The sequence below is a fragment of the Cyrtonyx montezumae genome, unplaced genomic scaffold (assembly GCF_038088225.1).
Source record: "Cyrtonyx montezumae isolate F1298 unplaced genomic scaffold, pur_monq_1.0 scaffold_3, whole genome shotgun sequence".
Classification (NCBI taxonomy): domain Eukaryota; kingdom Metazoa; phylum Chordata; class Aves; order Galliformes; family Odontophoridae; genus Cyrtonyx; species Cyrtonyx montezumae.
The window spans coordinates 34,522,846-34,537,667 of NW_027072034.1; the positions used below are offsets into that span (position 1 = coordinate 34,522,846).

General features: G+C 39.3%; 1 protein-coding gene across 14 annotated transcripts in view; it reads left to right on the plus strand.

The window, feature by feature from the left end:
- INPP4A (inositol polyphosphate-4-phosphatase type I A) overlaps window positions 1–14,822 on the plus strand; it is a 110,054-nt gene that overhangs the window by 86,523 nt on the left and 8,709 nt on the right. For 9 of the 14 annotated variants that reach the window (XM_065741181.1, XM_065741184.1, XM_065741180.1 and 6 more), the window contains 7 exons: window positions 1,483–1,753; window positions 4,431–4,463; window positions 7,987–8,159; window positions 9,428–9,551; window positions 10,453–10,579; window positions 12,705–12,845; window positions 13,811–13,908. In XM_065741181.1, the coding sequence (XP_065597253.1) occupies window positions 1,483–1,753; window positions 4,431–4,463; window positions 7,987–8,159; window positions 9,428–9,551; window positions 10,453–10,579; window positions 12,705–12,845; window positions 13,811–13,908 (967 nt within the window). The remainder of the gene's footprint in view (window positions 1–1,482; window positions 1,754–4,430; window positions 4,464–7,986; window positions 8,160–9,427; window positions 9,552–10,452; window positions 10,580–12,704; window positions 12,846–13,810; window positions 13,909–14,822) is intronic. The other 5 variants (XM_065741189.1, XM_065741191.1, XM_065741192.1 and 2 more) reach the window with 2 other exon arrangements.

A 14,822-nucleotide genomic window follows, 5' to 3' on the forward strand; every position in this document is an offset into this window, starting at 1 on the left:
TGGTCAACTAGCAAAAGACATTCTCTCTACCCTGCGTGCACTTATTGCTTGGCACGGAGCTACAAACTGGCTTTAATAAATAATTCTGGGTCTCCTGAGCAGCAGAGATCACCACAGTTGGTGCATTTATGTGAGTCGCTTCCAAGGGAAAATAAACAGCTTTTAAAATAAACTGGCCATACTGCAAAGGGCTCTTACACTTCTCCAAAATGAAGCATATTTTGTGTGTGGTAGCTATACTGTTCAGCATTCCAAACTTTTCTCTGGTTTTGTATTCTCATCTCAATATTTGGGGCTTACTAATCTTTCTCTGTTTTGATGAAGAACAGCTTCTAAAATGTGTTTGCATAAAAAATTTGAAGGGTTTTCCATACCGCACTGCCAGTTGACGTAAGAATTGGTCCCTATAAATTCTGTCAATGTGAAGTATAAATTGAAGTAAATTAAATCTCAAAAATAGCCAACATAAGTAAAACCAATTGTTACAATTTAGAAATGAGATCCAGTTTCATTTTGGAAATGGATCCTTGAAAATGTTGTTTTGGCACGCTTTAATTGAGGGTCAGGCTCAAAATAATAACAAGATAATAATAATAAGGCCAATTCAGTTAATTAGGTATAAATATAATACACTAATTTTACCTATTACTTTTGAGTTATGTAAGTAAAAACCATAAAACAATTATGCGTGATTGTTTATCTGTGCAATCCTTTTAAGAGTTCTTTTTCCCTATTATTTCAGTTAATTATATTATTGAATAAGTTCCTCTGCAGTACAAAATCAACAGATCATTAAAACCAGCTTTTTGGCCTGCTTCTGTGAAAGTAGCATTTACATTTATAGAAGTAATCACTTTTAAACATAAAGCAAGAGATCAACTTTTGTCTGACTAAATAGGGGTATTCCCCTCTTCCACCACATTTCTAAAATTATTTAACATTATTTTCTGCATTTAGTTGGCATTTGGGCTTAGCCATGCACGTAAGGGAATGCCAGTTCTTTTTTCCTAGCTTTGAAAAGAATGAAGGATATCAGCTTCTGCTGCTCTTTTAGAAGGAGGAAAGACTGTCACTGAATGTTAGGTTCTCTGTGCTTTAAGGAAATGAAACTTTCGGGGTGAAAAGTGCACATTTATCAGCAAAAGTGCCAAAGCATTTCCTTGTCAAACTTTAGAGTCCAAAGGAAGAAGCAATAGCGCCAACTGTGATTGTGAACAGTATTGAAGGAAGAAGCATTTAAAGTTCAGCAAATTTACTTCAAAAATAGCTACAGTTTACCATGCACTGACTTTGCTACATATTGCTGACACAATGGCATACATTATTTATAGAGAGAAAGTCTGTGTGTGCACAAATGTAATAATTCTTCAGAGTACACAGAAACTTTGCAGAAAAATTGGGACTGAAATCCTAGGAGAACGTGGGAGGGATTTGTTACCTAATGTATTTTTTTAAGTTGAGAAAGGAATGTTTTCTTTTAAGGAGAAAGTTTGGTTGAATGTTGACAAAAGTCTGGAGTGCATTATACAGAGAGTGGACAAACTTCTCCAGAAAGAACGCCTGCAAAGTGACAGCTGTGAAGACGTTTTCCAGTGCGACATCAGCTGTACTAGTAAGAAAGGTAATCGGGACACCCGTGCCTACTGGATAAATCCAGAAGATGTAAATGAGTCCTCATCTTCCTCACCACCATCATCCTCACCACCACCATCATCCACCCCATCCTGTGCATGCCATTCTCTCAAAAAGACAAGTGCGTATGCCAGACGTTCCTTCTCACTGCTGCTCTCTTGCTGTGCGCTGACATCGTTCCTAAGCCTCTGTGACATCCTTCCATATGTCTTTAGTTCAGCCCTGCTGTTATGCCCTGATGTCAGGCAGGGAGGGCTGGTAGTGTACTGGGAGCTGCAAAGACCATAACTTTGAAATCCTAACCCCACAGAAATCATTGCTAAATCTCTCACTAATGGCAATGCCTTTTGGTTTTCTTACTGGGTATTTTAAGCTAGTAGAACAGGTGTTTGGGTTAGCATATGTCCAAAATCACTTCTGGTAGCTTTCATGTTGGCTTCAGCTTCTTTGCAGCAATCAAAGCTTATTACAGAGAGCCTCTATAAAAGATTGAATAAAAAATGAGATAAGTTTATTGCTAATGGTCCCAACTGGGCTGCCAGCGTGTAGGAGGGGAACTGAGCAGTCCCGCTTGACGGAGCTCAGCTTTGAAGAGTGAACCTATGGGAGTTTAAAGCAGATTTTAACCCAAACTGTTAACAGCTGTGGAGCTGGAGGACTCAATTAGTTAGACTTCATGTAGCTGGAAGGTGGGAGTTGGCGGTGCAAACTCTCAGTGGAGTAATCCTATCAAAAATGGGTGCTGGATTGAGTGCAATTACATAACACCATGAAGATGGGAATGTGAGAGACCCATACTAGTTTAATGCAGCCTTGCATTAAGTTTCAAAGTTATTTTATTTATATATGTACTTATTTGACTTCCTTTCATTTTTGTTACATGTGGCCACTGTGGTCTGACTGTTTAATAGAGCAGGTATGCCAAATTAAGCTCTAGAAAAAGTGAGAATTTATGTTTTCATTTCCTTTTGTCCTGTTCTGTCTTAGCATTTGGTGGCCCTTTGTGCATCCGTGACTTCATGTCCATTCCATTGGTAATGTTATAGTAAATTTAGAAGACAGTGCCATTAAGAAAAAGAAAACAAGGAATTAAAAATTAAAAAAAAAAGTTTGTCTATTTGTAAAACTCTTGTTACATTTGATTTGCTTAGTATCTTAAATAACCATATTTTTCTAATTTACACTGACATTTGTGTGTGTTATAAAGACTATAATCAGAGAGTTGGCTCTTGCTTCAGAATGTTTTCTATTAATCTTTGACTAAATGTTTTACCATCTTTATGCCTATTTTAAACGTCATTATTTGCTGGCTAGTTTATGTAGTACTTACATAGAAGTTTTGTCAGTAAACTTCATATCAATGATTCCAAGTATTACATTGTTAATATTAAAAAAAAAAAAAATCTGTTGTGGGGGATCTGATATCAGAACCTTTCCCCGAGGCAGTTCTATGTTGAAAGCATCTTAGAACAATCATTTTCTTTCCATTTACCCAGTACTTTCAGTCAATTTTTTACGTCTGATGAAAATCCTGACACCTATGCAGTGCAAAGATTGAATTAGTTGCATTTACCTACCAAAGTTTTTGTTTGTGTCAAAATTTATGGAGTCTTTCCTTCTGTGCCTCTCAGAATGAAGGAAAACAACTCTTCCCATTAAATGTACAGAATCTGGGACAGACAAATCAGTAAGTGTAGCAAGCTTTGAGGCTGAAGTACTTGCTGCCATTTCCCTCCCAGTGTATGGGCTAAATCTGAATTCTAAGTGTCAGCCAGCATTGGATAAATACAACTTAATGCTGGAAAGGGAGCCTTGTTCCTTACGTGTTTGATCTTAGTGAGCAGTTAGAATTGAATTGCACTTGAGAAGTTTGCTGTAAGCCAGGGCGAGCCAAGTGCTTGATCACGTTATCACCAAATTTTATTCTTACTTAGTGGTAATTTTGACAGACAGACAGGTTGTTCAATACTATGAAAAAATACATTCTTATTGAAAATAATTGAAATTTTTCATTGTTTCCACACCAAACCTGGTCTTTAATTCCCTTTCTGTGTCACTTTCCACAGCTGATCATGAGAATAGCTGAGAGATGAAGATACTTTCTCTAAGTTTATAATCACAACATTTTAATGCTTTTCTTTCTCATATATTCATAGAACTAAAAATTCTTCTGTTACTAATCCTGAGCTGTGAATAAATGACAGTGAGCAAAGAGTAATTATTATTCTTTTGGAAAGCAACAAAACAGCAATTCAAGGTAGTTCCAAAACTGGTGAGAGAGCAGAATCTTACTGAAACACTTGAGAGCATCTCTGTAAAAGTGAATGCTTGTAGAAGTAAATACTGCCCGAAATGATAAAAGGGAGAGTTAAGATTACACTTGCAGCATGGGTGCCTTAATTTTCTGTTAAGTGCATTGAATTTACAGCTAGTCTTTTGCTATTGTGAGTAGCAGCCTTTCAGCCAGCTTATTCTGTAGTTGCACTGGACCAGTGGTTCTCAAATGGTGCCCTGTGAATTGCTGGAATTGACAGCACACTCACTGGTGATCCACAGAGAGCCCTGAGCAGGAGGGTGCTGGCTCCAGATCCCTGTCCTCATGTCTCCCTGATCAGAAACAGTGAGTGAAGAAGGCAGTTTGTGCCATGGGTGCCCATAGGCAAAGGAATCTCTCTGCTGAGTTCTTGTTTGCGCAGTGAAAGAGTTTGAGAACCCTGGTGTTGAGCGTTTGAGTTGCTTATGTTTTGACTGTGTTGCTGCTCCTTAATCATGCATGTTGCCCCTCCATTTCTGTGCAGATTGCAGCCCCACTCCGGAAGAATCTGCCCCAGGTATGTGCATTCATGGCTTCTGCTTCTTCTGAAAATTGCAAGTTTTTTGTTCATGGTTAACAACTGAACAAGTGCTTTGCTTTGTTCAGGTCAGCTGTTTTCAAATGGCGGTGTTCAAATGTGTTCTGCAATGCCACATGACTTAAACATATTGAGAAGTTATTTCCTGTATAGTAGTTCAAGCATGTATCTGTTAACTTCTCAGGTATGGGAGAGCACTTGTTTGGTTTGGAGAAACCCAAGTGACCACTAACTAGTAGAGGTGGCAATGACTTTCCAAATAGCACTAAAATCTATGAGAGTCTGATTTTAATGATCTTTCAGTCATGTCCTTTCATATGTGGAACTGAGCTTGCCTTTCTGAATAAGATCTCAAACAGAACATGGAGCAGTCAGCAAGGCTGGTGGAAAATCTGTGTTGGGTGTATACAGTGAGCCATACTGGGCACTGCACATATAATGTCTCAGAATACAGAATTTGGAAGACTTTCTTTGTGCTGTTAGTCTTCTTTTCTCTCTCCTTGTGTTTCTATACTCTGGTGTTACCTTTCCAGGGTCACGCTCCTGGGTGGCTGTAATATCTTCCATTTGAGAGCAGGTTAGTCTCAACTCAGTGGAGGCTCAGTCTGTGACCTGTTACACTGTGGGCTCCTGGGCTTAGCAAAACACATGGAAAGTAAAGCCCCTGTGCAGATAGGATTTGCATCTTCAGAGAACCTAATGGTGTTCTTCCCAGCTCTCCATCCTGTTTCTTTCTATCACTGAGAAAGCATTTTTAATGAATAAAATTCATTTTACACAAAGTTGGAGTTGTTGGAGCATCTCTTTAGTTCTTCCAGACTATGAATGTGATACATAAATGAATATTGTTCTAGCTATTTTTAAGATTGGAGTATTTATAAGCAATCAGATTAGCCCAGCTAGGCACCCAAACTGCATCTTAAGCAGAAGTGGCTGAGGCAGCAGTGCAGTGAAGCACTTAAATAGACATTTGTGTCTAATGTACAATGCAGAGCATCTAAAGCAGATGACAAGCTTCCTGTGGGTTTGTTCAATATCTGTCTTTAGACGGAGTAACTTTCTATCATGAAGCAGTGGGATTTGTGTCCAAGATGTATCAACAGCTAGCTTGGGCTAGATCGTTGTTTTAAATCTATAGTGACTCATTGGATCTTCACTGTCTCAGGCCCCTTGCCAAGTCATTCTCCCTCTGGATCTGCACAGTGGAGTCTATAACTAGTTTTAAAATGCTCTGGTCATCTCACAGAACATAAAAGCAGAGCTCAGATTGGATTTTGCATTAACATTAGTGCCTCGTGGTGTGTAACGGTGCCTTGATAGATTGGATAGAACATATTCTTGCAGAATTAAGATTCTGTTAGGTAAATTATGAGTGGTAGGCAGAAGGACGGGAAAATCCAGTTGAACACTTTCAACTTTATTTAAAGTCTGTCAGTGAAATATTTCAGCCTCATTTGAACCTTTCATTCCTTTTATTCTTGTTTACTTTTAAAGACAACTGCCATTGATTGAACAGTTAAAAGCAGCACACATGACACGTCTCTGAAGCAGGTAGTGGAAAATATTTAGGATTTCACTAACTATCAAGGGGCTGTTTATTTCATGGCCAGTATCTAAAGCCAAGAAGACACACACAGCACTAAGGATTTTTGCTTAGTACCCTAAATAAGCTGTTGCATTTTATGTAATTGCTGGGAGAAGAAAACACCTAAAGATTGCTTTATCTTCAGGCATGCTGCTGTACCACCAGTGTGCTTTGTGATTACCAGAGATAAACTTATCTTCCAAATGAGGTTCTGCCAGGCACAATGCAATCTCTGCTGAGTTGATAACTTCATTTGTACATGTATATCCATGCAATGAAATACTAGAGAAGATACTCTCAGTTCTTTCTGTCATTCTTACTCATTTATAGAAAAACTCTTAAGTGTATTAAGAGAAATCTTCTGTTATTATCATCTCTATTTTGTTTTTTGGTTATTTGTAGACCCATGTTAAGTCAGCAGTTTTATTTGGAGAGAAAAATACTTAATGGGATGTAAATGAAAAGCTGTAATTCCTTGGCTGTTCTTCTGGTGTTCCTTGCATTCTTCGTGGCAATAGAACAGAGCCAAATAACTTCTTTGTGATATTTATAGATTATCTACCTACCACATGGAACATAACCAAAAAGGATGCCTTTGTTAACCTTGTCAGTTAGGTTTCTTGTAGCTGATTTCTGTAGTTCCCTTTGTGGCTGATTATCAAGAAAACATTTATTGTTGCTAGCTCTTTAATCATGCAGTTAATTCAAAATCATGGACAGCTTCCTTTCAGAGGCTTGAACTGACCCCATTCACCCAGGCTTTGAGCTGCCATGACTGTACAGCCAGCCAGTCTGGGGTCACAGGTCTTCTGCTTGTGGTGCTTTTTGGCTACTGTCTTTCCCTGTAAAAAGGGAAGTGTTCTCTTTCAACATTCTATACATTAAAGAGAGTGAATTCTTCTGTTTTCTCCTAACTTCACAGAGAGAATGGGTTTTGGTACTCGATCTGAGTAATATTTCATACAGTCCTGGAAATGGTTTTTAAAATAATGGTGGGAGAGAAGGTGAAAGAAGGAAATAAAAGGCAATGAGCCAATGGGATGTGTTAAGGCAGCTCTTCAGGCAGAAAGAATGATACAGTGTTTGGGGAACTAAAATAGGACTTCAGCAATCTTATTTCATTTCTTGGCTTCCTGTGTAGGACCTTGAGCAGTATCACTCTGGGATGTAGTTTGTGTGTTTTAGTCAAAGTCAAACTCCTAAATACTTCCAGTGGTGTGGCTAACTCTCATCTACATCACTAGTCTTTGTGTTTCTTGCTAGCTTGATGTAGACCTTCAAAGCTACTTAGCAGAAATAAACATGTAAAAGAACACCTTCACCTCTTTGCTTTTTGACTCCTGCAAATGCAAAAAAAAAGCATGGTCTTGCCTGACTTGAGGATAAATATTTTTAAGATGGCGAGGTATTGAATGATACACCTGATTCCACAAAAGGCAGATGTGTTTGGGAGAAATCTCATTCACAGAAATGGCTAAGCAGATGTTCCACATGCGTCTAGTTATGCAGTGGGCTCCATATTGACTGTCCCTGTGTGCACTATGAAAGGGTGTGTTTGAATGTGTACCATGGTTATGTACACAAGTGTATGTGCCTGTCTTTCTGTTAAAAGCCTTCTGAATCAGCCATTGTATGGCGTGTTCTGTGGCACAAATCGGGGAGCTATTACGTGGCTGGGAAAGTCTTAACAGCCTCAGACAGTCAAATTCCCCATGTTTTCCTCATGCAATATCCACTCTGTATTACTGAATTGATAACAAGCAGGGAGTAACTGGCCAGACAAAATGAAACGAGCACTGCATGCGGATTATCAACAACTTTAAATAACTTGCTACAGTAAGTTGCTTCTTAACACACATTTGTTCATTTCAGATAAAGTACTTACTTAAAGTGCTGTTAATTATTTCTTTCAACCAGGCGAATGGAGTGAAGCTCTTTATCCTTTGCTGACGACACTCACCGACTGCGTGGCCATGATGAGTGACAAGGCCAAGAAAGCCATGGTCTTCTTGTTAATGCAGGACAGCGCCCCAACGATAGGGCTGTGTCTGAGTCTTCAGTATCGCAGGGATGTTGTCTTCTGCCAAACTGTAAGCAAGCAAATTTGCAGGGCTTGATTTCACTGGGATGTGCCTTGGGTTTTGGTGAAATATAAAAGGTGACTTTTCTCAGAATTTTGCAGATCTGCTGTCCTCTCAAGTTTAACAGTGTGGTCTCCTCTCACAGACTTTGCTGTACTGTTCTTATTGGTCACTTCATGCATTCAGCAAGATAAGAATTAAATGTTTCCTGGGAAAAACATTTCCAATTTCAAAACAAATTGTGCCAGAAATAGTGGAAATGGTTATTTTCAGCATAAAGAAAACAAACAAGTCCAACATCACTAAGGGAGAGAAGCCAAGCCATATTAGGAGAAGCAAGTCCTGAGGTTTCACTATGAGTTCTGTTTCTGGGCCTGCTGAGCTCTCTTTTGAGTCAACCATTACTAGCAGGAGTCTGCACTAAAAACCCTTCACACCCCTTCTGCCCACTGCACCTTTGTAGGGTGCATACTTCCCTGTGCAGTTAGTATCCCTTTCCTTTAGTTCAAACAGCTTATCTCTTGGATGTTGTTCGTTAAGAGTTGTTGTCTCATAACACAGTATTTCAGAGAGATACATTCAGAGAACTTCTTCATATGCAGAACTTCATAATGCAGCTGATTTTTTAATTTGGTGCTTTTAATCTGTTTACCCATCATAAACAGAACTTTAGACACACCCTTTCTATTTAGTTCTGTAAATCATACACCTTGCATACCTAGTAGCTGGCAATCACCCTGGAAATTCCTTTGTTGACAGAAAGACTGGTACTAGTCTGAGATCTTAATACTGATCTTAGTTCTAGGTCAGCACTGGGGTCTGGTCCAGAATATCTCATAACTCTGAAGGGTTTTGAATCTTCGCACGATGCAAACAGGCACTGCATTTTTAAGCTTTTTAAAAACATGATTTAAAAAATCATTTATTCATACTCTCAAAATTCATGGCATGGAACTAGCAGTGCTGCTTTTCCATCTGTAACTAAAACTGTTTGTAAGTTTTAGATTCTATTGGCGGTGGTCATGTCAAGAAAAGCAGATAGATACAAGATCAGTGGCAGTCTGCCTTGGGAGAGCTTGCTAGATCTCTTAATCAGATGTTAGGAGTGTTTTGAGTTTTGCTAGTTGGCTGTCTCTCTTCAGCTGCAAATTAAAAAGAAAAATGACTTAAAGGCAACAAGCTTCAGTCTAACAGATTTTATGGCACCTCCGTTACATGCTCTGTTGTTTCCATTTGGGACTGAAGAGCCTTTTGTTTTTGTGTTTTCTCTCCCACAGCTGACAGCTCTCATATGTGGTTTCATTATCAAGCTGAGGAACTGCCTGCACGATGATGGATTTCTAAGACAACTCTACACCATTGGCTTGCTGGCGCAGTTTGAGAGCCTGCTGAGCACTTACGGTAAAAGCACAGGGCATGCAGTAGACAGGAGCTGTTGAGTCAACAAATTCTGCTTTAAATGGGCTGCAGCAGACCACCAGTGTTTGGTACATTCTACAGCTCAGCTACAAACTGTTTTCCAAAATTGAAATGCAAAACTGGATTATATACGGAGTGCTTAATTCACTAGCAATTCTGAATTCACTTTTAATCAAATGACTTCTGAAAACATTCAGTGTACTTGCCTTGTGATATAACAAGGCTAAAGCTTTATTAAAAATAAAAAAACAACTATCATTTTGATTTTTCTTTTTGTTTTTTCAAAAAGATTGATTTTTGTCTTTGGTTGGTTTTTTTTTTCAACAAAGAAATGGAGCAAAATTGCAGTAAGTTGATAGAAACTATGCCTGGAATATACTCTCTCAACTTTCCTTACCTCTCATAATCCTACAGTACAAAGTGAGTTTGGAGAGAGAATACCAAAGGGGAAAGTCCTTCACTCGTGCTGTTCTTGCATCAGAGTAACCATCTGGATGCCAGTTAGGGAATACTTTACTGAAGAAATCTGGAATATGTTGTAAGATTTTGCAGTACAATGAGCCCAAACCAGTTTGTGGCATGTGTCCATGACAATGCAGAGAAGTATTTACTGGGATCATCTAAATTGAAAAATCAAAATACAGTCTACATGAAATCCAGTAGTCTGGACTGTGCTGGGTAATTGGTGTTTTCTGACATTGCTGAACTCATAAAGTCAATCATGATGTTGTCTGCAGTCTGTAGGCCAAGGTGGTCTGGGCTGCCTTGCATCTTTGTCCACAGAACTTCATGAGATCCATGACCTACAGCCTTAATCAAATTGATTAAGGTAAGTTGCACATAACAGGTAATGATTACCATTTGCTTTTCCCTCCTGGTTTAGGTGAGGAGCTGGCAATGCTGGAGGACATGAGTTTGGGAATCATGGACTTGAGGAATGTAACCTTCAAAGTAACTCAGGCAACATCAAATACATCCACTGACATGCTGCCAGTCATCACTGGAAATCGGTGAGAAAAAGGGAGGAGAGCAGGAAGTGGGTGAGACTGCAGAATGGAGAAGTGATGATGCTGCACTTAAAATTCAAGTGAATTGTGAGCTTCTCTACTGTGCTGCTTGTACCTCTCAGAACTTCAGAGAATTATTAGGAAGCTGACAAAACTCATTTTTCACCGATGTTTAATTTTATAGAGAGGTAAAGCTGAAAAGAAATGTATGGCAAAGCTCAAGCTGCGACAATATTTTTATGAATAAATATCATCCTGACCTAGCTTTCCATAATTACAAGCCAGCATTATTCAATCTTCTCTTATGCACTTATGCTATTTGTAAATTTCAGACTGATTGTTGATCCTTGTCTGAAATTCACTGATGTTGATAAGTTTGGCAGTGCTTTACCATATGCCACTGACCATTAGCATAAGACAGCTGGTGGCTGCTGCGTATTTATGGTCAATTTCCAAAGTACCAGGGACAAACTGAATTGTGAAATGTTAGACTGCTTCGCATTTTGACTGCTTGTCTAAAATGAGATGTTTTCAAGTTTGAACTTAAAAGCAATTTATGCACTGGTTTCTGATGTGATCTTCTGTGCTCCTGCAGTAGAGCCCTTGCCCAGAGGGAGCCAGTTCACAGGTAGGAATGAGTGGGTGGAAGGACAGAGGACTCTAAAACAGTGACTTCTATATGTCTCTGTGTTTAAGAGTCTTCAGAATCCTTTTGTTTCAGATCTGAATTCTGGAAGAGGTAAGGCTTTCTTGATCAGTGTGGTGTACCAGGCTTCACTGAAGCTTTGCTCAACTTTGTCCACATCTAAAATACAGCTAGAACTCTTGAAAATAAGGATATGTAGAGGAATTTAATTAAGTTCAGATTCACATGTAGTGAAAAGCATGCTAGTTGAAGGAAGGTGCAATCACATACACAACAGAATTTGCTGAGACCTTTGGGAATGGCTGAGAGCTGTCAGAAAAAGCTCTCAAAGAAAATCTTTAGTTAATACTTGCTGTCAGCCATAGGACACATCAATAGAAAAACAGTCTTCACTAGACTCAGGGCTCATAGTGTTGCTTTGGAGATTGTAGCTTAGAATGAGAAGAAAAAATCATGCTTATTTATTTTGGTGCAAATGACTGGGAGATTTACATTTAGAAAAGAATGCAGGCTTTCTACATTCAGACAGCAGATGACTTGTACTTCTGTCCAACATTAATGTGGGACATGCCAATTTTGATTGCCCTACATACTTCTTAGAGCTCTTCTGCTATACTTCAGTGTATGTGCTGGCAGTGTATTGTGAGCAGAAAAATTATCATAGGAAAGTTGAACTATAAGAACTTGAACTTAAGTTCCTGCTGTTGCTAGATTAAAGCACAGCACTCAGATCAGAGTGACTTTTGTCCTTGCAACCTGTAACATTTGCAACTGTATGCCAGCTTGTAGCAGAGGTAAGGTGGTATGCACTGATGTTACGGGTATTGCCTCACATTTACCATGGCATAAAGCACACACAGTGCTTTTTGCCATGTAGCACATAGTGCTTTTTGCCAGTAGACCCTGGTCAACTGAGATAAACCTGCTGGCTTGTAAGCCCGAGTCATGACATTTCATATCAGTGCTGTTGTTAGCTCCCCCTTTGGGTTTTGCTCTGGTCACTCCTGTCATTGCCTCTGTACTTCAGCTCTGAAATATCAGCACTACTTCCTGTGTTCGAAACCAAATCCTTCTCTGCGTATGCATCATCACCAGCCTTAATCTCTTTAAGATCAAATATACTTTACTTAAGATAGGGGTGTGCCAAAATTAGTCCTCTTTGTCCCCAGGTCATGTTAGAGCAGCAGTGTTAATGAGAAGAGCAACGTCAGCTTTTGTCAAAAAATGAACAGATCGGATTGAAATGTCTGTGAGAGCATAAAGTTAACGTTGCAGGTTGTTGCTGGTTTGTATCTGAAGTAGAAGAGCTTTTTGTGAGTAGGAGCAAGCTGTAGCAGCTCTTTCAAGTCCTCAGTTTTGACTGATGCTGATTTTTCTAGTAACTGTATTGTGTTGTGGATGTTAGCCCTCATCACAGAAATAACACATTCTCAGAGTGATGCTTTTGAATCTTTGTCTTAACGTTTCCTTCTTTGTTCACAGTGATGGATTTAATGTGAGGATCCCTTTGCCAAGCGCCTTGTTTGATTTGCTGCCACGAGAGATTCAGAGTGGCATGTTACTGAGGGTTCAGCCTGTGCTCTTCAACGTGGGGATCAATGAGCAGCAAACCCTAGCAGAGAAGTAGGTATTCATTTCTGCAGCTCAGCCCTGATGCCAGTTCAGCAGTCTCCTGTTCTGACAGTAGGACATCTCTGTGGAGTTATGTTGTTGCGTTGCTAACAGTTAATTCATTTTCTCATCCAATACACAAACAAGGGAACATGAAATGAAGCTGCTCTTGTAATGCTGAAAAAATGTAGTTGTGTAATAGCTTAGGGAAACTGTTCTTGAAGAGCCACCAGAGTTTCCTCAGTTGTGGCTGTATTTTTAAGGAGTATGCTGACAATTGCCTGCTCAGTGAAGTCAGGCATAGGCATGTGTGGCATCAGTGTGCTGTATGGTGGCAGGCAACTAGAAAACATCAGACTAAGCCATTCCAGCAGTTATTGTTGCCCTCTGTTGCCTATAAAGGGAGCCCAAGTTGACTCCATAGTTGTAGATGCCAGTACGGAGTGTATTCATATGCAAGTGTATGCGTATATATGTATGTACATACAGATAAATATATGTACATAGCTAGGTGAGGTGAATCACAGCAGTGATGACTATTACTTTCACATTTTATCACACCTGGATCCATATTTCTCATTCACATCTGAAATCAAGGTTTTTTATCCTGTCTTCTCAAACCGTGGTTATTATTTATGAACTAAACTAGTAAATACAATATTCAGAGTTTGAATTTAGGCAAAATGATTTACCACGTGGGTTTTTTGTTAGGCAGTACAAAAGCCCAAGTATTATTTTCTACAGTATTTTTCTTTCTGCCTTCCTTCCCACTTTTCCCCTCACACTTGTAATATTCTCTCTTTCTGGAGTGAATCACTACAGCTCTTTCCAGCTCTTTCCTGCTGATTTACTTTGCATTTGGATGTTGGGACTCTCTTGTGATGAATCTGTTTTCTTGTCATATTCTGAGTGAAGTTGTTCTGAAGAAAAGGAGAAAAATTACCTTAAGTTTAACTTCCCTTCTTCACCTTTTAAAGGTTTGGAGACACCTCTCTGCAAGAAGTAATAAACATGGAAAGCTTAGTGCGGTTGAATTCATATTTTGAGCAGTTCAAGGAAGTTTTGCCTGATGATTGTAAGTATTTGATCATTAATAGCAAATTTGGTTAAACTGTTCAGGCTGATTTTCTTGCTTGTTTGTTTCACGTTAGTTGTTTAAGTGCCCGTTTCAGTAACCTCCAATAAATGATGCAACTCAATTTTACTACGTCATGATTTTATTTTAATTTGTAGGTACAGTGGATTCAAGTGTTCAGGCTTCTCATTTGCCACCAACACTCACTTCTCACAACAGCAGTTCGCCTAAAGTAACTTGAGGTTCTGAATAAAGCTAACATTCAGTGTTGGACAGGTGGCATTAATGTGCACCTGTTAAGCAAAGCTGTCCAGCTGCCTTTTGTAACGCTGAGCTCCCTGCAACATATCTCAGATGAATACCTCTGAGAGGGAAAATCTGCCCTCTGCCAAAACTTTGTTCTGCTTTGCTGTTTTTCCTGAGTAAATGTGGACATACTGTACCTGGGCTTGCAGTCCAGCTTGGACAAACATTCCGTGGTTATAAACGTTAAGAAAAAGATTTGAATAGAAGTGTGAAAAAAGTAATGCAGGTGTCCCAGCAGATGTGTTAGAGATGCTCCATGAGAAATTGAAACACGGACAAACCTGAGACTGTGCTTCTCTAAGAAACGTCTGAGAGTACATTTTGTGCCTCCTCTGTGGCGTTGTTCAGGATGTACAAAGTGCAGCGTACTTCTCTGTGAGCCCTTGTCAAGAGAGAATAACATTTTCTTTGACTGCAAAACAGGTGGTGTTATGGCCAGCAGTAGTGCAGCCTGTGTAATGTAGGCAACAGGAGAAAAATATACAAAACAGATCCTTCTGGGGACAGGTGGCACAGTGACACATCTGCTGGCATCTTGGAGATATTCCCCTCCAGAACAGTACATAAGGAAAGATTTTCCCTGGTCCAGTGTCATTTTTTTTTTGTTC